The sequence below is a fragment of the Lissotriton helveticus genome, chromosome 1_2 (genome assembly GCF_964261635.1).
Source record: "Lissotriton helveticus chromosome 1_2, aLisHel1.1, whole genome shotgun sequence".
NCBI classification, from domain to species: Eukaryota; Metazoa; Chordata; class Amphibia; order Caudata; family Salamandridae; genus Lissotriton; species Lissotriton helveticus.
This window is the reverse complement of record NC_136058.1, coordinates 183,197,568-183,223,887: the sequence shown is the minus strand read 5'-3', so window position 1 is coordinate 183,223,887 and position 26,320 is coordinate 183,197,568. Positions and strand designations below refer to the sequence as shown.

The following is a 26,320-nucleotide window of genomic DNA, read 5'->3' as shown; positions in this document are numbered from 1 at the left end:
TGCACGCGCATCCCGTGGGCCTCCTACTTCCTATCCTTTGGTAGTACAGTGTTGCCCCAGCGATTCTCCAGGCCCTAGGCCTATCCTTTGTTCGTGACGTGGTTCTTATACCACTAATTTAGTATATGGTACGAAGTGCCTCTAGGGCATTACTGTATTTTGCGCAACTTATTGTATTATAATTAAGTTTCTTGTTATGTGCTTGTGCCTCTGACCTCATAAAGAGTTCAGAGGACTGTGTTACAAATAAATACATATATATTTTGATATACAACCTGTGTGGTGTCCTTTCACTTGGTATTAAAGGGGTTACATATGGTAAAACAGCTGGCTTCACATGCCCTCTCGAGTTTAGCCTAAGACTGCTTTGTCCATGCTACCACTAGGATAGCTGGTCTATAAGGTTGACTTTACAACCATCACCATAAGGGTTGTTTGTACTGGTGCAAGGTGCTCACTAGAATAGTGAACATCATATACCAGGCCAACTTCTCACACTCCCCTCCGAGGGGACGCGGAAGAGTTCCAGCTGGAGATCGGAGTTGGACCCGAGAGGCCTAACAACCTCCCGCCGGAAGAGAAGAAGGACGGAAACCTGCTACGAGAAGGAGAGACCCAGGAGGAAACGGAGAGACAGATTACCGTTACCGGGACCACGGAAGAGAGGGCGGCGGACCATATTCAGCGCTGTGAGCAGGCCAGCCACATTCTAGGAGGGACGTGGCTATATGAGTTATTTTTTTTATTTTTTATTTTTTTTTAAATCTGTTTTATTGACACACTTGGCATACAGTTACATTTCTTGTGTGCATAATTCAAAGGGGAAACAACAATTGGAGCAGTTCGTACACCATCAATGCGAATGTTGGCGACAGTTGAAAGTTGATAAATGCGCTTGTTGTTAAAGAACTGCATACGTTGTCATGGGGTGGTCACTGTATTCACCAGACCATTCGCTTCACTGCTATCGTACTGCGCAGCGCGCCCCGCCTGCCTTTCTCTAGTGCCTGACCTCTCCTGCCGGGGCGGGTAGCTTGATGGCCAGCCGCACCCTTGGCGTTCGTAGCTCGCTAGCAAGTGACATTGCTCGATGCCCCTCAGTGGTGGGAATAACCCGCTGGGCTAGGTTCCGGGCGGCTTGTATGTGTGCCGTGGTCTGCTAGGAGGTTCGGTGGTGTGCCTCCGTGTGGTGGATGGTTGCGGCAGTGGTTTGTGAGTGTGCTGCTCCCCTGTGTTTCGCCGCCGTGTATCAGAAGTGGGAAGTGTGCGTGGGGGAGGCAGAACCAGCGCGGACAACTGGGGGGCGTCCTTGCTGTAGATGCCACCAATTCGAACTGGGGAAAACCAGGAAAATGGGGGAGGGCGTAAAGATTCCGTTCTCGGGGTAAGGAGGGGGGGGTGCTGCAGTGCGGGTCCTGTCTGGGTAGTTTCGGGTGTAATGGTCTCGCAGGGTGCTGGCCTCGAGTGTGCTCGGGGAGGAGGTCCTAGCGGTGTGCGGTTGTTCCTGGTCTCGGGTGGGGGCATATTGGTGGGGTCGACTGTGTATGTGGGCTCCGCCAACCAGCGGGGGGGGGGGGTGGGGGGGGGGCGGGGCAAGGCGGGATGGGCAGAGATGTTGGGGGGGGGGGAGGGGAGTGGAAAAGAGAAAGAGAGGGGGGGGGGGAAGGCCATGGGGGCGAGTAATTGACCGCATGGGCAGCGTGTCATGCCCGTATGTGTGTGGTTCCCGATTCTTCCCTTTCCCACTACGCAGCCTGTGATCCAGTCATGCCTCCCTTGCTCCACTGGGGAGGAGTCATCTCCTTATGACATCCCTCGGCCGTGGCAGGCCCTGGTGAACTCTTTCAGGAAGCCCTCCCATGTTTCAGCTATTGGTATGGCCCTCCGCCCCGCCGTCTCCTCCCTACGTAGCACCGTGCCCTCTGCGGTTGCCCAGTAGATGAGGGAGGCACTCCAGTGTTTCGTCAGGGGTGGTTCCGCGGCCTTCCAGCGACGGGTTATGAGCCTTTTGGCGGTTATCAGCCCCAGATCCCAGAACCTCATATGTGCCTTGTTGTGTTTCGTTCTGGCTAGGAGCCCCAGCACACAGGTGTCCCAGTTGTGACGTTGGCCCAGCGCCGTCCCTTTTGTCAGCAGCGTGTTGACATCCTGCCAGTACGTCCGTAGCTTGGGACATGCCCACAGCATATGTAGGAGATCCGCGTTCAGTAGTGCGCATCGCGGGCATTTGGAGGTATCCAAACCAAAGTAGCGGTTAATCTTGTCCGGGGACAGGTATGCTCTGTGCATGATATAGAACTGTATGAGTCTGAATCTCGAATTGCGGGGAACGTGTTGCGGTCCCTCCAGGATCCTCTCCCAGTCTTTATCCGACCAGTCCCTCCCTCTGTCTGTGGTCCACCTGTCCCTGAGCGACTGAAGGGAGGTCGCTGTGTGGGATCTCAGCGCCTGTGTTAGCCAGTGCACCACGTGCGAACCCGCCCCCATTACGTGTAGGTATTGTACTAATAGGTGCGTCTCGGGTTCCACTGACATATCGCCCCAGTGTTCCGTTAGGACCCGCAGCATTGATGTGTGCAGCAGGAATTGTCCCGCTGGCAGACCTGGATTCTCCACTAGTCCCTCGAACCGTACCAGGGCTCCGTCGTCATATAAGTCCGCCAGAGTCTCAAGCCCCACTAGCGCCCAGTCTTGCAGGCGTGCTGCAGTCACCACTCCCCCGGGCCTCGGCAGACCCTCAAGTGGTAGGGCCGGAGCGTAGGGGGTAGTGTCCTTGGTCAATCGCAGTGCTCGCCTGTAGCATCTCAGCGCTACTGCCAGGTGCAGTTGCGTCTCGCGTGTCGCTCGTCTGAGGGGGTGGAACAGTGCGAGAGTCGCCGCGTGGGTCAGTGCTGGGACTGTTGAGGCTGTGTCATTTAGGTTCCTACTCGCCAACCAAGCCACCACCCATTGGAGCTGCGCGGCAAGGTAGTAGTGCTCCTGGTTCGGGACTGCGAGCCCCCCCGAGGATGTCGGGGCATACAGTTTCTTCAGGGCCACTCTCGGTCTCCCCGCATTCCAGATTAGTGTACGTGTCAGGGTCTCCAAGTCTCGAAAGACCCGAGCTGGGACATACACCGGTATGTTTGAAAAATAGTACAGGAGTCTGGGTAGGACTACCATTTTGGTCAGGGTGATTCTGGCTGGGACATTGAGCGGGAGTGTGCCCCAGAATTGGATCTGGGCTCGCAAGGAATTTATGGCTCGAATCAAGTTGCCATCCAGTATATCTGCTGCGTTCCTATATACGTGGATGCCCAGGTACTTGAAGGTACCGGCATACCATGTCAGCGTTGTGTCTCCTAGTTGTACTGCGCAGTCCTGCATTTCCGGGTGAAAGGGGAAGACCCCAGATTTGCCCCAGTTGACCCTCAGTCCCGAGTGTGTTGTGAATTCACGGAGGGCGTCGGTGAGTCCCGGGGGTATCCGTGTCAGGTCTCTGACGTAGAGGAGTAGGTCATCAGCATACAGCGAGACCGCGTGTATCCCATCTATCAACGGGATGCCCCATTCGGCGCCTTGCATCCTCAGCACCTCAGCCAGTGGTTCCATGGCCAACGAGAAGAGTAGAGGCGATAACGGGCAGCCTTGCCGTGTGCCCCGCCCCACCCGTATGGCCTCCGATATCAGACCCCCTATCCGGACCCTGACGGTTGGTGTTTGGTATAGGAGTCCCACCATGTCCAGGTATGCGTCGCCCAGGCCAAACCTCTGCATAACTGCCCTAAGAAACGGCCACTCCACCGAATCAAATGCCTTCTCCAGGTCTAATACTATGCAACCCGATCGTGGCCATGGGCCTCTCGCGTACTCCTGTACTCTGAACAGCCGGCGGATGTTGTGTGATGTGCTGCGTGTGGGCACGAACCCGTTCTGGTCTGGGTGGACCAGGGTAGGTGTGTATTGGGCCAATCTCCTCGCCAGTGTAGAGGCTAGTATTTTGTAGTCTGTGTTTAAGAGGGCTAGGGGTCTATATGAGCCCACAAGCGTCTCTTCTCTACCTGGCTTCAGGAGGGAGACCAGGGTAGCTTCACTCAGAGACGGTGGCAGGGAGGAGTCCTCCAGAGCCGTCTCGTACAGTTTTACGAGTTCAGGGATCAGGAGGTCCTGGTATGCTTTATAGAACTCCGCCGGGAGTCCGTCGGGGCCAGGGGACTTTCCGTTGGAGAGCGCCGCTATGACTTCCCGGAGCTCCTCGGGGGATAAGGGTGCCGCTAGGTCAGCGCGTTGGGCATCGGTAAGCGACGGCAGCAGTACCTGGTCAAGATAGTCCTCCATATCCGGGGCGGGTGTGGGTAGGCAAGAGCGATACAGTGTTTTGTAGTGTGCGGTGAATGCTCCGTGGATCTCTGCCTGTGTGTGTAAGGGCACCCCGTTCATGTCTATTACTTTCGTGACTGGCTTCGTCCGGTCTTCTCTATTGATGAGCCACGACAGCAATTTACCAGGCTTGTCCCCCCTATCGTGTGTGCGCGCCGCATGAGCCGCGAAATTCAGACATCTGAGCCTCTCCATCAGTTTTTCGTGTGTCGCCTGCGCTGCCTGAAGCCCAGTGTCGTGTCTTCCCACCGAGTCCCGTTCGTGTCGGCCCAATTCCTCCTCTACCCTGTGTAAGTCCCTCTCCACCTGCCGTTTGAGGTTCCCCTGTGTTCCCATGCACTGTCCCCTAATGACCACCTTGAACGCCTCCCATTCCATCTGTAGTGAGGTGGCCGTGCCCGCATTGTCCTCAAAGTAGTGTACAATGTGTGCGAACAATGAGTTCCGGAAGGGCGCGTCTAGCAGGAGGTCCGGCTGCAGCCTCCAGGTGGGGACAGGGGGGCGAGTGTTCGCCCATGAAACCGTTAACATGTGTGGGTTATGGTCGGAATGTGTCCTGCCCATGTAAAGCGCTTCCGTCACTAGTGGGAGTAGATCATCCGTGAGCATGAACCTGTCTAACCGGGTGTGCAGGGTGTGGGCTCCTGAGTAGTACGAGTACATCTTGGCCGTTGGGTTCCGGTGGCGCCACACATCGTGTACGTTCCAGTGTGAGGCCCAGGCTATAAGAGCTTTCATGGCACCCACCACTGGTGCGCCGGGTAGAGGTGGGAATGAGCGGTCCAGTGTGGCATCCAATACACTATTGTAATCCCCCCCCAATATCCAGGGGATCCCGTGCCAGTGCGCTAGGGTTGTGGACACCATTTCGAGATATCTCTGTTGGTCTGTGTTGGGGGCATAAAGCGAGTGGCTATATGAGTTATGACAGCGTTTGCGAGCCGCTTGGGGAAAGGTAACCCGTGGCGCAAAGCCGGGTTGGGAGGAGAAGGGAGGCAAGTGAGGTTCTTGCACTGTGTGTGGCGTTGTAGGCTGCCCGTAACGTAGAGCGTGGCAAAAGCGAAGACAACACTGGTGGTGGATCTCGGGTGCAGTCTCCCTTCACACCCTTCCCCTTATTATAGTAAGGACCTTTGGACAACAGCCATCTATAGTTTTTTTTGTTCCTTTGTTTCCTTTTATATCAAATCGTCCAGAGCATCTCGGTGACCTATGGGAGAGAGCGGAGAAGCCAACCAGATCTCTGAATAGAAGAGACAGAAAGAAGACGCTTCCCTCTGACCCCCTGAAGAAGGCAAGCCTGCTTTGTGTTGTTAAAATAAACTACCTAATTACTGAATACAGTTTCTCTCTTGCTTCCCCACCGCGCCACAGTAACGTTGTAGTTAGGTGAATTTGTCAGTGTCAATATTAACTTTTTGAACTAAGAAAAACACAGAAATTCACCAGTTATAGTTAGCAGTGCTATCTATAAATTGCGCCCCCGCCATGAACTACTAATGACCTCACATATGATACCACTTATGACATGTTCTATGACATCATTGATGACATGACTTTAGATTTAGATTAGAAGTGATACACAAGAACACTTTACATTTAGCAATGTCGGTGAAAAGAATGATCTTGAGTTCATTTTTGCGGGTTTCATAGGACTGTATTGTTCTAATAGAGTTCCATATTCGCGGAGCGAAACAAAGATTATTTTAAGTTTTTTATTTTCATAAATCCTAGTGTTTAAGAAGCAAGTTGGCATGGTTTCTAAGGATGCATTGTCCCCTGAGACGGCCAGTTTAGGGGCAAGGTAAGGGGTGTTTCTAGAAATACAGCATTTGTGCATGATACATGCAAGTATAAACATGCTTGGCACCTTAATGGGCACCTGTTACAATGAGCCTACAATCAGTGAAATGTGGTTGAACTTTCTAGTGCCAGTGGCCAGCCTTGCAGCTGCAAGCAGAGCAGCTTTTAGGAGAGGAAAATGTTTATTTGGAATTTCAACTAATTACTGAAATTGAGTTCAGCCATATTTGGATCGAAAAAGTACAGTTCGGTGGTGATATCTGTAGAAACTCTGTTTTCATCAGGTTAATTTTCAGGTGGTGACACAAAATCCAGGTTTGATTTCTTCAAGAACAAAAGTCCTGCATTTCAAGTCTTCTGGGTTGCTGGGTGGCATCAGCATAGAAATTGTATGATATGATGAATCTCTTACTGACAGAGGCTAGTGGTTTCACATATTTATTGAAAGGGTGGGAGAGAGAATAGATCCCTGTGGGATAACTCGATTAATAAACGCAGGTTTGGAAAAGTTGTTTGTCAATATGATATAATGCCTCTTGGTTTACAGATATGACGAGATTCACCTAAGGACAATACCATTCATACCCATTCACTGCCTGGTATTTCCAGAAGGGTGGCTTGATTCCTCATGTCAAAGGCAGCTGAGTGGTCTTTAAGGATCAAGAGGCATGAGTCACACTGGTAAATGATACGAATTTGTTGGCCTGCATTAGCCAAGATCTTGTTATTTCACTACAATTATATATGTATTTAAGGGTTTTCAGTCAACTCTTTCCATCCATTCATCTGTTGTTGTGTCATTCACATTTTTCTAATACCCACTGCAGCATACAGCATGGGATAATGGGTCAGCCCACTTCAGTCATTGACTAACTTCACTGTGAGCGAGGGCATTTTTCACTTTCACAAGGGGCACATCTGAACACAAAGTAGTTCCCTTGAGAGTCAGGTATTGCTATGGCAATGTGTGCTTTTGAGACCAAAAATATCCTGCCGTTGAGCAACCTTTTAGATATATTATTGAGAGCATTCCCAACAAAAATGGTTCACAAATAACAAGACAAAATAATCTGACAGAGCTAAGAGATAGATTGCCAGCCAACACATGTCCTATTGACTTTGCCATGCTTGTCAAAGTTCTAGTACAACTGATGCACACAGAGCAAATATCTGACTGTATATTTTTAGATAGGTTAAATTTCTTCAATGAAAACTTTGAGTTGGAACACAACAGAGCTCCTTAGGACTTTGGCTCTTTCAGAAACCACTGTGTGAGGCTTCCGGTTTTTGGACTTGTTAGCATGTTTGGGGCCAACTTGCCAATAGGCTTTCCTATACATTCTTTGTATTGGCAGTGCTTAATTTGAGGTGGTAGTTGCCGGTGCAGCCATTGGCACTTATATCTAAGGAACTGCACTTATTTTTCTGCATCAGAAAAACACACAAATCAGGAGACGGAGAAAGAGAAAGATGGAAAAACCATCACCAAGAGAGAAACTTGATAATACCAAGAGAGAGATAAAGAGGCAGTCTTTGTCTGACAGAGAACTGAAGAGGCATGAGCTGGAGTTAAGACTATCAGCCCTGGTGTTCACCATGTCAACGTTTAATTGTGCCAGCTCCAAGATTCTCAGCAGAGCGTCGGACACCGGCGGCCGTTCTTTTACAAATTGAGAACTGCGTATTTAATGTCATCTTAGGGATTTGAGGGGCCATGGGCATAGCACTTTTTGGTGTACCGAGGACAGAACACATTGAAATTTAAAATTTTATTACCCATTCCCTGATAATTCAGCACTTTAGACAGAGAAATAGAATTTTCAGAGGTCTAATTGACAGAATTTTCATTTTCCCATGGGGCCCTTGGAAGGTGGGGGCCCTAGGAAATTGGACACATTGCCCATGCCTTTAAACATCTCTGGGGACGATTCACAGAACTAATGTGAGACAAAATCCTAAACTTACTACTTTTGGTATTCACAGAAGGCACTTACGAATGTTGATATTCACAGAATGCACTTACGACTCCTAACTTTAGATTCTCACTCGGGCCGTAATTTCCACACCCAGACCGTAGTTTCCGCACCTAGAGCGTACTCCCCGCACCCGGACAGTACTTTCTGCACCCGGACCGTACTCTCCTGCTAGGGCCGTACTCTCCGGCTCGAGCTGTAATCTCTGGCTGGGGCTGGATAAAGTGTAATCAATGGGCCGGATTGCAATTTTTACAAAAAGGAACATTAGGAATGTGTGATTAATGGTAGAGGAGGTCATGAAAAACTGTTTGGGCAGTTATTGAATTTGCTCGCTTAACAAGATCCGTTAACAGAGATAGCATGATCACGCAATGTTTGAACGTTGACTTTATCAGCGAACTGTTGCAATGCACTTTGCGATCCGCTCCATGATCTATGTATGAACTTCTTTAACTGTTGAATCTTCATATACCAAGACTCTGTATGACGTATGCTTGTAATTTTTTTTGTCCTTTGCACTGAATAAAAGATATTTAAAAAAAAAAAAAAAAAAAAAAAAGAAAAACTGTTTGGGCAGGGAAAAGGGTACGGGCAGACACTACATCATAACCCAGAAAAGATTTGTCCTTAGCATCATGGCCCCTGTGTGTTTATTGGACTGTACGTTTGTTCACATCTTGTTGCTGAGGAAAATGATGTAACACCTATGCTACTTTTAAAGCCAGTCTGTCTCATTACCAAGTCGAAGCTACTCTCACTGAACTCTCCTGTTGTATCCGCAGCAGGGCCCTCACACCTGCCCGCGTTGCCTGAAGGGTTTTCATTGGCTGAGACAACTTTTCAAGACAAGAAACACTTTAGTATCTTTTTTCTGCGACTCTTATTGTGACCTTCCTCTGAAATTCATAATTCCCCTCCTTAAATGCATCATTTGTTCGCAGGCGGTAATGTTTTTACAGATGTTAACTACAGAACGCATTTGTTTGTCTTTTGCTGGATTTTTAAGAGGCGCTGTAAAGAAAAGTCTTGATAAATAATTGTTGCCATTGTTTTCATAGGAAGATGTGATTGCCATGTTTATTCGGGTCTAATGATTTTAAACTTTTGACGCTTTTAATGTCTTATGTATTTATTGTTGGATGCCTGTTTTATGGAAGCTATTCTCCTAAATAAGCGGTTATAACTGTCTGACAACTAATGTATATAAGTTGTCACAAATAGAGTTGGAATTAGTTAAATCAATTGCAGGCGAGTCAGAGATTTAGGAGATAGCAGAATCTTTCAAATCAAAAAGGGTTCAAAGTCATGACGGCATCCCTATGGTAATAATTAAGCACCACACTGCACAATGTGCTCAAAGCGTGACATTTGGTTACTTTTGGCTACGCTGCATAATACTTGCTTCACGGAAAGGAAGCCTGGGAATTCACCAAGGAGTTACAAATTGGAAGCTGTATTAGGTACAACTGGACAAAGTGTTTGCAAAACTGTTGTTATTAAAACTACAACGATAGGTGGGTCCTTGTGGTTTAGTCCCAGTAGCACAGGAAGGCTTTATGGAGGAGGCCTCTAGTTTGGTTAATGGCATGGCATTAACAATAATGACAGATAAACATATGAATACAGGGCCACAAAGACTATCAGGCACATGCATCAAAACATGTTGCGATCGCAAACGGTGCGAATCGCAGAAATCGGCCGTTTGCGATCGCAAAAATTGCTTTTGGAATGCATGAAACAAGTAGCCCCTCGCAATTTAAGAAATCGCTAAATTTGCGATCTATTAAATTGCGATTGCATTTAAGGATTCGCAATTTACAATTCCTTAAATGCAATGCAAGAAAGTAAAAAGATTTGCGATTTCGCAATTAAGAATCGCAATTTACCATCACATGTAAGGTGATGGTAAATTGCGATTTTTTTTAAAAAAAGCATCAAAGTGCATTTTTTAAAGTCCCATGTTAAGAACACACATGCCTCTGGGACATGTGTGTGCGTAACATGGGTGCACATATCATTTTCAGGGGTGCAACAGGGTGTCCTTTGGACACCCCTGCACCCTTGAATTCGCATTCTCCGTTTGCGAATCGCTAATTGCGATTCGCAGAATGAATATGTCTTCCCATTCATTCCTATGGGCCCTTAGGCCCTTAGGAATGAATGGGGAGGGATTCCTTAATTGTGACTCGCAATTTGCGAGTCGCAATTAAGGAATGTTTAGAAATCGCACATTTTTCTGCGATATCTACATCAATCAATCAATCAAGGCATTTATGGAGCGCACTACTCACCCGGAGGGTCTCAAGGCGCTTGGGGGGGGGGGGGTGCCGCTACTGCTCGAACAGCCAGGTCTTGAGCTTCTTCCTGAAGGAGAGGTGGTCTTGGGTCAGGCGGAGGTCGGTAGGGAGGGTGTTCCAGGTCTTGGCGGCCAGGTAGGAGAAGGACCTTCCTCCTGTTGTCGCTCTTCGGATGCGGGGGACGGCGGCGAGGGCGTGGTTGGTCGATCGGAGGTGGCGTTTGGGAGCGTAGAAGTTGAGGAGGTTGTTGAGGTAGCTCGGGCCTTGGTTGTGTATGGCTTTGTGTGCGTGGGTGAGGAGACAGAAGGTGATTCTCTTGTTGACGGGGAGCCAGTGCAGGTCTCTCAGGTGTCCGGAGATGTGGCTGCGTCGGGGGATGTCGAGGATGAGTCTGGCTGAGGCGTTCTGGATCCGCTGGAGTCTCTTCTGGAGCTTTGCGGTGGTTCCGGCGTAGAGGGCGTTGCCGTAGTCTAGTCGGCTGGTGACGAGGGCCTGGGTGACCGTCTTCCTGGTCTCGGTGGGGATCCACCTGAAGATCTTCCGTAGCATGCGCAGGATGTTGAAACAGGACGCGGAGACGGCGTTGACTTGTCTGGTCATGGAGAGGGAGGAGTCCAGGATGAAGCCCAGGTTGCGTGCGTGGTCTGTCGGTTTGGGTGCGGTGCCCAGGGCGGGGGGCCACCAGGAGTCGTCCCAGGCGGAGGGCGAGGAGCCCAGGATGAGGACTTCCGTCTTGTCTGAGTTCAGTTTCAGGCGGCTGGTCGTCATCCACTCGGCTACGTCTTTCATCCCTTCGTGGAGGTTGGTTCTGGCGGCTGCGGGGTCGTTGGTCAGGGAGAGGATCAGCTGGGTGTCGTCGGCGTAGGAGATGATGTTGAGGTTGTGCTGGCGTGCGATGGCCGCCAGGGGGCTCATGTAGACGTTGAAGAGGGTGGGGCTGAGCGAGGAGCCCTGAGGAACGCCGCAAATGACTTCCGTGGCTGCAGATCTGAACGGTGGTAGGCGGACTCTCTGTGTCCTTCCAGCGAGGAAGGAGATGATCCACTCCAGTGCTTTCTCTCGGATTCCGACGTTCCTGAGGCGCTGCACTAGGGTGCGGTGGCAAACAGTGTCGAACGCCGCGGAGAGGTCTAGGAGGATGAGGGCCGCTGTTTCACCGTTGTCCAGCAAGGCTCGGATGTCATCGGTGGCAGCGATGAGGGCGGTCTCGGTGCTGTGGTTGGCTCGGAAGCCAGACTGTGAGGGGTCGAGGGATCCATTCGTCTCGAGGAATGCGGCCAGCTGCTTGTTGACGGTCTTCTCGATGACTTTGGCTGGGAACGGGAGGAGCGAGATGGGGCGGTAATTCTTGAGTTCGGTGGGGTCTGCTGTTGGTTTCTTTAGTAGAGCGCTGAGTTCGGCGTGCTTCCAGCTCTCAGGGAAGGTGGCTGTGTCGAAGGAGGTGTTGATGATGTCCCGCAGGTGGGGTGCGATGACAGCGTCGGCCTTGTTGAAGACGTGGTGGGGGCAGGGGTCGGTCGGAGATCCAGAGTGGATAGAGTTCATCGTGCAGATGGTGTCTTCTGTGTTGATCTGGGTCCAGGCGCTGAGGGTGTTGGTGGGGGGCGTTGGTGAGGTCGTAGGGAGCGTTGTTTGTGGGCTGAAGCTGTTGTGTATGTCAGCGATCTTGTTGTGGAAGTAGGAGGCGAGGGAGTTGCAGAGGTCTTGCGAAGGGGTGATGTCGTTGTTTCCGGCGTTGGGGTTGGAGAGCTCTTTCACGATGTTGAAGAGTTCCTTGCAGTTGTGTGCGTTGTTGTCCAGCCGGTCCTTGAATGCTGTTTTCTTGGTTGCGTGGATCAGTTGATGGTGCTTCCGGGTGGCGAGCTTGAGGGTGGTCATGTTGTTCGGTGTTGGCTCCCTTCTCCAGGCTTTCTCGAGGGCTCGGCAGTTCTTCTTGGAGCTCTTGAGTTCGTCGGTGTACCATGGGGCCTTCTTGCTGCCGGGTCTGCTAGGCGGGGTCCTCAGTGGAGCGAGGTCGTCTGCGCAGTTGGTGATCCACTTCGTGAGGTTGTCGGCGGCCTGGCTGGGGTTCGCTGAGCTGGCGGGAAGGTGCTGGCTCAGGGAAGCGGCGAGCTGGTCTGCCGTGATCTTGTTCCAGTTTCTTCGGGCGACCTGTTGCTGGTGGTGGTGGATCGTGGTCCTTCTGAAGCTGAAGTGGACGCAGCTGTGGTCCGTCCAGTGGAGTCCGGTGGCGTGGCTGAAGGTGATGTCCTTGCTGGATGAGAAGACAGCGTCGAGTGTGTGTCCGGCGAGGTGGGTGGGGGTGGTCACCAGCTGCTTGAGTCCGAGGTTGGCGAGGTTGTCAAGCAGGGTGGTGGTGTTGCGGTCGTTGTTGTTCTCCAGGTGGAAGTTGATGTCCCCCAGGAGGATGTAGTCAACGGAGGGGAGGGCATGCGGACAGATGAAGTCGGCGATGTCTTCGCTGAATTGTGTGCGTGGTCCCGGGGGTCTGTAGATGAGGGTGCCTCTGAGGGTGGTCTTGGGGTTGACGTGGATCTGGAAGTGCAGGTGTTCGGCGGTTTTCAGGGTGTCGTCGGTGTCGGTCGTGATGCGGATGGTGTCCCTGTAGATGATGGCGATGCCTCCTCCAGTCTGGTTGCCGCGGTCTCTTCGGGTGATCTTGTAGCCCTCTGGGATGGCGATGGCGATGTCGGGTGCTGAGGAGGCGTTCATCCAGGTTTCCGTGAGGAAGGCGACGTCAGGAGCAGTGGTGTCGAGGAGGTTCCAGAGTTCGATGGTGTGTTTGTGGACGGAGCGGGTGTTGAGTAGGATACACTTGAGGTGGTTGCTGCGGGTGTTCGGCTTGGCGGGTGCTGGAGCGGGGCAGGTTCGGTTGCAGGAGAACTTGCAGGTGTGACAGCTGAAGGGTCCGTGGGTTCGTCTCGGGTTGGCTCGGTAGCATGCCGGGAGTCGGCCGGTGTTGAGTGCGTTGAGGGTGGCGGCGTCGTACGTCCGGCGGGTGGGCTGGGGTCTGCGGGAGACAGGGGTCCTGGCGCTGGGCGCGGTCCGGTTGTGGACGGGCGCAGACGGGCTTACCTTTGGCGCTCCTTCGGCGCACAATCGGCGCGCCCGCTGCGCGTTACCGCTGCGCGTGCGCAGGTTCGCCATTTATGGAGAAGTGCAGGGAGGGAGGGGCAGCTGGGAGGCGGGAGCGGGGAGGAAGGGGGCGTGGCTACACTCCCCGGTGGCGGGAAGGCGGCAGCGGGTGCAGGGGACGGCCGCACAATGGGGGGGAAACCAGGGGCAGCCCGTGGACAGAAGCAAAAGAATCAGGGCACAGTAAAAAATAAACAGAGAAATAAGCAGCAAAATAATACAGTAGGCAGGCAAGGATCACAACGCGGAGGGAGCAGCTGGCGGGGGGGCGTGGCCAGAGGGCGGACCCGAGGGCGGGAAGGCACTGCGAGGCAGGCAGAGTCGGCAGGCGGGGGCACACGCAGCAGCTGGTGGCCGTGCGGCGCGGGGGTGTCCTACAAGTAGGTCACCCATGCATAGGCATTTGCGAATTCTTAATTGCGATTCCTTAAAAATCGCAATTAAGAAATCGCAAATGACTACAATGATGCATGTACCTGTATCTGTTGCATTTATAAGTCGAAGCAGCTTCTTCAATAATGTAGATAGGGTCTCCCCATTGCAGCCTGAAGGAAATTATAGATATTTGTTGAGACTTTTGCTGTTAGATAACTCAAATACATATGCTTCAAATCCATCAGCATATAATAGATAGAAGCAAGAGATTGTGTTGGCATATCTTTCTTTGTATTTGTTAGATTTCCCTAGGGTTTTTGAAAGAGGGTGCTCATTTCCCCCCAAGTTTGGAAGACAGTGATGTTATCATTTAAACCATTACACTAAAACATGCATAATATGTGCAGAAAACTGATGTTCCTACAGTCGGTGTTGTCTGGTGTGGCTGATTCCATTTTGTTTTTGAAATACTTTTAAACCTTACCGTAAATTGGATGACAAAAGACATTGGTTGCATTATATCATACATCTCACAATTAAAGCTGAAGATTATTATTAGGTAATTATTATGGAAAAAGCAAAATAATGATATTTCCAAAAATAATCCGTTATAAAATAAAATGTTGTTATAAATGGAGATTGTGGAAAATTACTGTTATTTGGGTTTGCAGGTTACAATTTAAAATGGAAAGTTCATGGAAAGAAGCAAAGAACTAAAGTCTTGGCCGTAAACAAGGGTGTCTTTAGGTTCCTTTCTAGTATGAGTAATCCAATGATTGAACAATATTAAGCTAATTTATGATACAAATTATATATGGACTCAAGTCTCAAGTGCCCTACCATTCTGCTGAATGGAATAAAGTTCTCATATTCAGAACTGAGAACGAGGCGGGAAGGTATGGATTTTTTTTCCTGGAGAAGGCTAAAGGAAATGAGAAAGGAGGAGTCAATAGAAGCTATGGGACGAGGATCAGGCCTAACTGGAAATGAGGCCAAATTGTATGCACCGATATTAGGTATTTGGTACAGAATTGTAGGCTATGAATGGATTAAAATAGAATTGAAAGAGATGAGAAGTCAAACCTATAGATAAAGGGTTAGTAATTTTCAAGGAAGAAATGCTGCAAAGTACTTCAAAGAATATGTTGAAGAAGAGATTATGAGTCAACTGACATGGGTTTGTTTTGTAAATGACAGCCATCGACTCCTCCTTCTGTCCCAGCTCCTCGTGCCACCTGACACGTGCTGACTTCAGTCATTCTGCGTCAGCAGTGGTTTGGGGAGCAGCAGCTGAGGCAAGAGTGGTTAGGGCAAGAGCATGTCTCTGAGGGCAGGATCTTACAGCACTTAAGACACTCTTAAGTAGCCACTCTGCAGCCATGTGCTAGCTTCTTCTTGGCCATGGCGGTCCTCAAGAGTTTTTCAATGCATGATTCTTCTGTTGTGAATGAACAAAGGAACACAAAATGTGCCTTGTCTGGTGCCGACCATGCTAACTATAACAATGAGGAAAGAACAGGCATGGCCAGCCATACATATAATCCAAATACAATCTTTCAAAAGTGTGAAACAGTATTTTGGGTCCTGCTTTTTTTGTTTTGTTAGACCTGACATCCTTGGTGTGATATTCCCTAAAGCCTTTTGTCTTCACCCTTCCTGTTTTGCAGAATTAATTTTTGTTGGCATTAGGACTGTGCACTTTACCACTGCTAACCTGTGCTACAATGCTTGCACTCTCTTTTTTAAACATGGTCAAATTGAACTATGTCTAGTTGACAGATTTCATTTACTTGTAAGTTCCTAGCAAAGAGGTACTACTAGTGCCCAGAGCCTGTAAACTAAATGGTACCAGCTGGCCTGCACCACCCATTGTGCCACCCACTACAATAGACCCTTAAAACATGTCTCAGGCATGTCCCTCCAGCCTATAGTGCAGTTTTAAACTGCCATATCGAGCTGGCAAAATAAACCTTTTGCCAGGCCTCAACCTTCCTTTTTAATACATATAAGTCGCCTCTAGGGTAGACCCTAAAAGCTTACATGGGTGCATTGTATTTTTTTTTTTAATAAAATACGTGTGCTTAAGTTTTACATGTCCGGGCAATGCCAAACTCTTATAGCTGTTTTTAACTGCTGAACATCCTATCTCTCCCATCGACTAACACTGGGTTACCTTATTACATTAAATAAGGGCTATTTTTCGATTGGAAACAGAGAGAAATATGCTGTTTACACTCAAATTAATTGCAATGTAAAACCGCCTTTTAATGGTGAAGTTGGATTTTAAGTCATAATTCTAGAAATGGCACGTTAAGAAGGTTGCCATTTTCTTGTTCCAACCATTCTCGCCTTCTGCCAGTGTCCTGGGTCACATTATTGTGAATAGCTCTGCTGTTGGGGTTTGTGTAGTGCTTCCAGGCAGTGAGGCAAAGACGGCTCAGCTGCAGACAGGCTTAGCCATCCTGGCAGGATGGCTAGTGGAGGAGCTGTTCCCAGCCTCACTTACACTTCAAAGGTACCTCCTGCACCAACAAAGGAATCTGACACCAGGTCTGCCTGCCTTTTGTCACCCTTAGACAGATTGGGGCCTTGAAACGAGAAGGGGAAGAACTTTCCAGAACCAGATGTGGGGGTAGATTAGGGAGTCCCTCCAGACAAAGGTTAGCACCAGATATAAATATTGGACCCCCAGAGCCACTCATCAGAACAATCCTGGACCTGTGGACATTACAGACGAACAAGTGTTCTTCTGCCAAAGAACTGCCTTGATGCTTGAAGACTGCCTTGCTGTCTGAGAAGGAAGACTGGACCTGCTCACCTTTGTCCCGAGCTAACCTGCATGACTCTAAGTTCAGTTGGCTGACCTCCTGCATGAGCTACATGGGCACAACAAGCTTCAGGGGGCTCCCTGCAACAGCACAGTTTGAGTTGAGTTTAAAATATTTATAGAGCGCACGTACACCTGGCAGTTTCATGGCGCTAAGTAGTACTGAACCCAGGTGGGCAGGAGGATCGGGGAGAGGGGGAGGGAAGGGAAAGGGCAATTAAACTGGGAAAGCTTGTGACAAGAGGAAGGTTTTGAGCGCCCTACGGAAGTGCGAGTACTGAGTGGAAGATCTAAGGTGGGTGGGGAGAGAGTTCCAAAAGGCAGGGGCAAGTGTGGAAAATTTCGTGCCCCCCCACTTTTTACGCCTAAAGCGGGGGACTGTCAACAGTTGTTGGGAGGATGAACGTAGTTCCCTGGCGGGGGCGTAGGCTATAATTTCTGAGGAAATGAAGGCAGGGGCTGCGCCCACCCGGGCCTGGAAGGTGATACATCCCATCTTGAACTGAGCTTGTTGTCGAATTGGAAGCCAGTGCAAGGACTTCAGGAGCGGGGTGACATGGTGGAATTTAGCCAGGTTGTAAACCAGGCGGGCAGCCTGATTTTGGACAAGCTGTAATCGCCGCACACTGTAGGCAGGCATGCCGCAGTATAGAGCGTTGCCATAGTCTAAGCGGGAGATTACCATCGCCAGGACAATGAGTTTTAGGGCGGAAAAAGAGAAAAAACGAGAGACTTTACGGATGGTGCGGAGTGAAAGAAAAGAGGAGGACACCACAGAACTGACCTGGGAGTGCAGAGTGAGTTTGTCGTTCAGTTTGATCCCCAAGATTTTCACAGAGGGAGAAGGAGAAGGGGGGGCCTAGGGAGGGGGGCCAAAAGAGAGGGGTCCAGGGACTGGAGCAACCACCTGTCAGAACCAGCTCAGTTTTGTCTGGGTTTAACTTCAGGTGGTTGTAGTTCATCCAGTCCTGGATAAAGATCATGGTAGACTGGAATTTCTCCATGGACTCTGGGGAAGGGGATAAAGTAAAGATAAGCTGAAGGGCGTCCGCATAGTTGTACACGGAGACCTCTATTTGCTGGAGAGCAAAAATGAGAGGGGCAATGTACAAATTAAATAAAAGAGGGGAAAGGGAGGAACCCTGAGGGACCCCGCATTGTACTTTCCGGAAGTTCGCCGTGAAGTTGCCCAGGCGTACTGCCTGGGTACGATCCCTCAGGAAGGAGGACAACCAGACCAGGGCTGAGCCTCCAATCCCCGCCGCTCTGACACGGGAAAGTAAGATGGAATGATCAACCGTGTCAAAGGCGGCGGAGAGGTCGAGGAGGACCAGAGCCTGGGGGTGGTTGGTGTCCATGCCCTCTCTGAGGTTGTCGAGGACTGACAACACTACGGACTCCGTGGAGTGTGCGGGGCGGAACACAGCTTGACGGGGGGATAACACCCTGTTTTCCTCCACAAAGGTACTGAGTGCTCTGGTCACATGGCGCTCCAGTACCTTCCCCAAAAAGGGCAGAAGGGAGATGGGGCGGTAGTTGACAAGAGCGGAAGGGTCAGCACCTGGTTTTTTGAGGATGGGGACAATAGTGGCCGTTTTTAGGGGTTGAATGACAATGCCCTGGGACAGCGAGCTGTTGAGAAATTTAAGAGGGGGCTGCGCACAAACCGAGTAGATGTGCCTCAGGATGTGGGCAGGACAGGGGTCTAGAGGTGAATCTGATTTGACCAAAGAGAGGAGGGAGAGAAAAACCTCCTCTGTCAAAGGAGGGAAGGAGTCAAGGCGTGCCCCGACTGATGGAATCTGGGGGTCGGCGAAAGAAGAGGGGGGAGAGGGGATGTTTGCTTTGATATTAGAAATTTTGGCCAGAAAATAAGTGTTAAGAGAGTCGCATAGAGTCTGGGAGGGGGAGGGTTTGAGGGTGGCTCTGTCGGAGTAGGCAAGGTCGTGAACGATGGAAAAAATTTCTCTAGGCTGATTTTCGGCCGCCAGGATTTTAGAGGAAAAGTAGGAAGTCTTTGTAGCCAAGATTGATTTTTTGTATTGAGACAGGAGAATGATATACTGGGTTTTGAGGTTGGGGCAGTAATCTCGTCTCCAGGCCCGCTCGGCATGGCGCACTGTGAGTTTTAGGGCCTTGAGTTCCTCATTGAACCAGCGATTAGCGTCGTTCGCGCGTCTGGAGGACACCCGCCTATGGGGAGCGACAGAGTCACAGCCTGACAGGAGCCAGGAATTGATACAGTCAGCTTGTGTGGAAGCTGACAAACCGTGAAGGTCCGGACTGGATGCGGAGAGCGTGGCGGAAAGAGCAGCCACATCCACCTTGGTCCATGAGCGCGCCCAGGTGTTTTTGGGGAGAGAGGGCTTGGTGACTGGGCTGAGGTGTAAAGAGAAGGACATCAAGAAGTGATCGGACCAGGTGCAGGGGGAGACAGACAAGGAGGCTATAGGACAATTAAGGGACCATATCTGATCAAGGATGTGGCCCAGAGTGTGGGTAGGGGAGTGAACGTGGGAGTCGAAGTTGAGGGAGCGAAGGGTGTCCGAGAATTCTTTAGAAGTCAAGCATTCTGCGGGGTTGGATGCCCAAAATTTAAAATCTCCTAGTATCAAGATGGAGGAGTTGTTGACCGCTAGAGTGGCCACTAGATCTTGGAAGCCGGGGAGAAAGAGTTGAGAGGGTTGAGGGGGACGGTACATAAGCAGGCAGGTGAGTGGGACTCTAAAAGAAGGTGAGCGGACGACTAAAAAATCGGAGGATCCAATGGGGGAGAAGGTTAACGGCTGAAAGGTGAATTCTCTACGGGCGATCAGAGCGACGCCGCCTGATTTGCCGGAAGGTCGGTCGGCGCGCAGAGCATAGTAGGCCGCGGGAAGGGTTGCTAACAGAGAAGGAAGGGAGTTGTCACAAAACGAAGTCTCTGTGAGAAATAAGAGATCCGGTTTGTGAGAGTCCAATAGGAAGAAAAGTTCGTGACAGTGCTTGATTGCTGACCTGGTGTTAAGATAGTAAACGGACAGGGTAGTAGGCATGGAAGGGGTAAGGGGGGCGGGGGGTGGGCCGGAGGGGACAGGGGAAAAGGGGGATGAGGACGGGTAAGAAGGGAGTGGGCACAAGGTCATCAATCCCAGTCTGCCGATGTGTGAAATCACCGGGTCCTCCAGAGGCCACGGACCTTGTAGGTTGTGGAGCTGTGTGGAGGAGTATTGGACAGTCTGGGCAAGGTGGGATGCCCCTAGGCCCGGTCGGCCGCGGACGGGCGCAGACGGGCTTACCTTTGGTGCGCCTTCGGCACGCAGACGGCGCGCCCGCTGCGCTCATCCGCTGCGCGTCCGGAAGAGGCACATAATTTATAGGAAAGGTGGGTCGGCGGCAGGGGGCGTGGCCTCTGAAAGGGGCATGGCCTCTGGCTTCGCCGAGATGGCGGCAAGAAGGGTTTTTTGGTTGGAGTGCCGCAGCAGCGCTAAATCCGCTGTGCGACCAGAACCGGAGCCAGTGAGTAAATAATAACAAAAATGTATGCAAGTTACAATTGAAATGGGGTATTTTTAAAACAAGTCAAATCACGCTCCCGGCTTCCGCCTCAAGAGCTCAGTGCTATCTGGTATGGGCGCTTGCAATCAGCGTCTTTTGTAGGTCGGCGGCGGGGGGCGTGGCCTCTGAAAGGGGCTTGGCCTCCGGCTTCGCCGAGATGGTGGCAAGAAGGGTTTTTTGGTTGGGGTGCCGCAGCAGCGCTAAATCCGCTGTGCGACCAGAACCGGAGCAAGTGAGTAAATAATAACAACAATTTATTCAAGTGACAATTGAAATGGGGTATTTTTAAAAACAAGTCAAATCACGCTCCCGGCTTCCGCCTCAAGAGCTCAGTGCTATCACAGCTTACCTTCTGTACCTAGACCTGCCTGGACATGTAACTGGACCTGTCTGAGCTTATCTGGCCTCTGCTGGAATAAGTACCTTATCCCCCAAGAGGTGCCTTCCCAAATCCTTAAGGTCTCCTCCTTGTGGCATGTACATCAGGTTTTCTGTTTGATTTTAGAATGGTCAGACAACCGGATTTAATCTTTCAAGGAGTTGTCGAAAAAGTTGCCAATACTTTTATGTTAGGTATCTTGCAAGAGAGTATTTGATGTGAGGGCACTAGAAATCACTGCAAGTTGTTTTTGCTGAATGGGGTTTGCTTTGTTGTTTTCAGAAGAACCAAATTTAATTCCAGAGTGTCTTCCCCTGTTTTTCCAAGTAGACTGACATTCTGCTTGGTCAGGTGGCTCAAGATATATGATGATGTGAATATGAATCTGAGTCTTAGGGGAAGAAGGCAAGAAATTCTACTTCTAACAATCAAGGGGCCCCATCATACAGTGGCCTCTCCCACCTTAACAAAGAGGGAGAAATGGGTAATGAAGTTAACAGGCATTGATGTTTCTAGTTTTGGGGGTTCATTCTGTTAGAGTGGCCATAGTGTCAAAGGGGTTTAGAGTGGGGCTATCTTCAAAGGCTAGTCTGAAGGAAGGCAATTGGTTGAGGGGGTGAATGTTTAAAAAGGACTATTTTATACCTGTGGATCCGGTGGCTAAGTTTTTAGGAAATATTAAACCAGTATTACCACACTATTGGCGTCTTGCATTAGAATACCAATTTTCTGTACTAATGTTTAAAGAGGTCTAGAGTCACTTAAAGACATTAAGGGGGTATTATCCATCTTGGATGCAAAGGAGCAAAGCTGTCTTCATGGCGAATGAAGGAGGGAGAAGCTGCTTCCCAACTTTCGTAAACAATTAAAAACTTGTTTTTTTAATCAATATTGCTAATGCTAGATCACTGTTGTGCTTCTGTTGGCTTGCGCTGGGAAACCCTTGTTGGGTAGCTGTGCGCATTATAAAAATAAACTAGCATAACATAACATGATGGTTCATAAGGGTAGTTTAGAATGGATGACTTTGCAAGGCTGCTATGATTGTAGTTCATGGGTGAGAATTGACTAAGAAAGGATGTACTGGTCTTTCAATGTTGTATCTTACCAGATGTGTAAAGTGTTGCGCAGTTGTTTTTAAAATATAAAATGAAAATTGATTTTTATGGGCGACGTGCTGGGTGTGAGTCCTCAGAAAACAACATGTTTCAAGTTGAAAAGGTTATGAAGATCTGTTTCGAATCAAAGAAAGAGGAGACCACGAAGGCGTCAAAGTATATTGGATATTTGGTTATTTAATTGGTGGTAGTTTTAATGTTGCTTACGTTTTGACATCTAGTTCCCTGAGAGGTATGGGGTTGTAGTCATGGTTGTGCTTTTTTATGTTTCTATGTGATACTAGGGGTTTGTGATGATGATGATGATAATTGAAGAAACATAACTCTTTCCTCTAAGTTTTCTTTAGAATGTCTTTCTTTAACACAGAAAATCCTTATCTGCTGCTATGTGTAATGAGAAAAGAAGGTTTCATCTCCTTTGCTGATGTATACTGACAAAGCATTACTCACAAATGATTCTTCTTTTGAATATGAAATGGAATTGCCAGTACTGTCATACTCTTGATTTTAGTATGTGAATATTATAATAAAATTGACAAAAATGTATATTCCTGACGAGATCTTTCTCTCCCACTGGGGCATCTCCCACAAACAGCTGGATGTCTCTTCCACCAACCTTACAGTTCCAGCACCTCAGGAAACCACAGTCTCTGCACGTATTGGAATTAATTTGGTCAACTGTAATCATGGACTTGGGAAGGTAACCTTATACAATATTTATTTTTAAACCACAAAAGCAATTGTGGTAAAACATTTACCACCAACATAAAACGAAGCCCTGGTCACTTACAAGAAATGCATTTTTGATCTTTGATGCTTTACGTACAACAGTGTCCAGAGACTGAGCAAACAAGCAGAGCACAATGAGGACAAGGGAACCAAGAGCATATGGGGCGCTAGGAATCAGCACTAACTTACCCAACCAAATATCCTGGCATCGATATTAAGAAGCTTTGTTTAGCTGCCTCATCCAAAATACAAATACGTAAAATGTTTGCATGCTGATTATTTATTTAATAATAGCATTTATAAATCGCATATACAACCCCGAAGGATATACCGGTGCTAGACAGCTATCCAGCCTAACTTCATGAACCCTAAGTACAAAATCAATAAGGGAATAGCAACATGTTCAGCAGTCTGCGAAAAGTCATAAGATCACAAGTCAAGCGTAAATAAAGAGGAAGAGTATTCCAGTGTAAAGTCACCAAACAAGTAAAGGAGCGGCCCTCCCATTCGAGATCTTTTAATTCACCTACAGTTAATCAAAGCCCGGCTAGCAGGTCGAAGGGTACGTACCGGCTTGTGGAAAACAACTCTACCATTGAAGACCGCTGGTCAAGTACTATAAACCGCTTGGTGCGCACGATAGAGTATAGACCGGGTAGAACCACTATCGCTAGATAAATAAATAAATATGGAAAACTTAACAGTCAATATCTTTGAAAGAACGCCATCTGGGGCTGTTCTGGGTGGTGTCACTGGGCAGTATCGAAGAGTACGCCAAAAAGTAGTACCTCTGATGTGTATCAATGCTGGACTGTTAACCCTACAGTAGTACATTAGACTCTGTGATTGCTGTAAGTGTGCTTTTAGAATTATTCTCTTTGTCTCCCTCTCTAAGCTGCTAAAACTAAGCTGCTGTCTCTCCATATATACCTCCCTTTCTTTTTTAGAACAAATAATATAAATATGCACATATTCAAATATAAGTATGCAATTATTGAACATATTTGTTTACCTTTATCCTTTTCTTCATCTCCAAAGAATTTTCCTGAAGTGAGTCGAAATTTACCATAATCTGATTTATGCTTTGATTCAACCCACCGTTTTTGCCACTCATCTGGAAGAAAAAAGAATCATCACAAAGTTTTGCAAACATCCATTATAGAGAAAAAAATACAACCACAGTCATGATCTGTAATCTCAAACATGCTTAGTAAATACCTGATGAACTTGCTATAACGTTCGCTATTTTGACATTTTAACACAAATTAACATTAAGTATGTGCAAACGTTTCACTTCATTAGTCTACTAGCAATCAGCCACTGAAAGGTGTCCAGCTAAGGCTCATAATGGACTGGTTGATTCATGTTGATGTACTAGAAAAAAGCGCTGAACAGCTTGTCTTTATTATTTGTAATTCAGAAGTGTTACAACAGTAACCAACATACCAATAAAAAGTGAAAAAGAAGAAAAGAATAAAAACACATTCACATGGGCAGTCTAATAATCACACCTTTAAACACAATGGTGAGTATCATTGCTGTAGTGTTCATTGCCCAGTACCACCAAAGTCAAGCAGAAAGAACACATTGCATAACGTTATGCTTAGGATAAATCCGTAAATTTGCCAAACCCGAAAGCCACATTGCATTGAGCCAGCCAGTGTATTATTGGCGAGGGGTACAAGTTGCGATGCGTAACACTATATATATATATATATATATATATATATATATATATGTAAATAACCCAAACCAACGGACCACGCACGTAACCTGGGCTTCATTCTGGACTCCTCCCTCTCGATGACCAGACAGGTCAACGCCGTCTCGTCATCATGCTTCAACATCCTACGCATGCTCAAAAAAATCTTCCGTTGGATCCCCACCGAAACAAGAAAGACGGTCACCCACGCACTGGTCACAAGCCGACTGGATTACGGCAACACCCTTTACGCCGGAACCACAGCCAAACTACAGAAAAAACTCCAACGCATCCAAAACGCTTCAGCCAGACTCATACTGGACATCCCCCACCAGGCACACATTTCCGACCACCTGAAAGACCTCCACTGGCTCCCCGTCAACAAGAGAAAAACGTTCCGTCTCCTCACCCACGCACACAAAGCCCTCTACGACCTAGGACCCGAATGCCTCAACACGCGCCTGTCCTTTTACACCCCCACCCGCCAATTAAGATCATCCAATCAAGCCCTCGCCGCAATCCCGCGCATCCATAGATCCATCATGGGGGGAAGATCCTTCTCCTACTTAGCGGCCAAAACCTGGAACTCTCTCCCCACCCACCTCCGCCTTACACAGAACCACCTCTCCTTCCGAAAGCAACTTAAAACCTGGATATTCGATAAGTAAAGCACCCCCCTCCCTCAAGCGCCTTGAGACCCTCTGGGTGAGTAGTGCGCTATACAAATTTCTGAACTTGAACTTGAACTATATCACACCTTAATCCCCTACTAACCTCTTGGTTTTCTATCTTGGCCAAGTAATCCATCAGAAGGTCCATAATATCCTGAGTACTAGAATTGTTGGGTTGGGGCATAACATTGCCCTCCGCACCTTCATCGTACATGACCACATCTCTAATCCAGCGTGCTTCTTTGGAGTTGGACTCTAAATCCGTAACATAGATACTCTTCGTTTAGCTAGCACTAGTGAAATGGCTAGCCCAGTCTTCTGACTGTCTTTGGGATTTCTTGACATAGCCCAGTAGGGCCACCAGTGGCATTGTTGGTACATCTACATCTAATATTCTAGTCACAGTTGAGCAAATGATACTCCAATACGTCTGTGTCCCTCAGGGTCGCATCTTCACAAAGAAATCCACAATTAGGTGCCTACACCTATGGTACATTGCACTTGGGTTTTGGTTGAGCCTGTGCAAAAACAGCGGTTTATAATAATATCATCTGCAATGTAAAAACCTGTGTCTAGTCCTACCGGATTTGTCATTTGGATCTCTGTGCATGCTTCATTTCCAGGCTGCATTCTGTAAAATATGTAGATATTTTTGGTTGGAAAAATAACTCAGCAAGTTGAATGCTGACGACAGAAACCTGTGTAAGAGGTATGCAGTCACAGTTTTAAATCCTGGAGAAAAGGGTCAGCATATCTCTCATTACACCACTGTAATTTTGTGGAATGTGCTTTGTACATGCAAAACATTTGTAGTACATATGAAACCAAACTATTATAATTCTCGGAATATTTTGACTGTATAGCTATGCTGCGTGGATGAATGGCAAAACTAAGTAATATGACACTAGAACAGACACACCGGCTCCTTCATTCATTCAGAGCAGGAGGGCCTGATTCGCAGAGGTAGACTGGGCCCATTAAAAAAAAAAACTTTGGGAATAGCAAGCAATCGTAAACTTACACAAAAGTGTAAACTTACCATTGTGAATCAGGCCCCCAATTGTTAGTAGCAGAGCCCACAGGATTTTGTTCTGTATGACCTGTGCACACATGCAGCCTGAGTGCAAACTAGTTGTAAGATGGCGGGAGCCAGCACACAAGCTTGTATGATGCTGTCATTGGGCAGCTGAGGCTATGATTGCATCTAAGCGAATGATGGTAGTGCTAGGACATTTGAGGCTGTGCTTCAGTATGGGATGGCTGCACTGCTGGCCTGTGATTGCCTTGCCTCTGCCATCCCATGGGAGCACCCTAGTCCATATATGGGTGGTAACTAAGTAGATTTTTAGCTGATTCTATATTTTTCTCTGTATTTCGAAACTGATGCTTTTATTCTGTGTGTGTTTTCGAAG

At 48.6% G+C, this 26,320-nt stretch overlaps 1 protein-coding gene across 1 annotated transcript in view; it reads right to left on the bottom strand.

Annotated features, from left to right (window-relative positions):
- The window catches only part of LOC144799482 (calreticulin-like), a 161,847-nt gene that overhangs the window by 108,190 nt on the left and 27,337 nt on the right, over positions 1 to 26,320 (bottom strand). Inside the window, exon 2 of the mRNA XM_078670817.1 lies at positions 23,548 to 23,649. Within this exon, the coding sequence (XP_078526943.1) occupies positions 23,548 to 23,649 (102 nt within the window). The remainder of the gene's footprint in view (positions 1 to 23,547; positions 23,650 to 26,320) is intronic.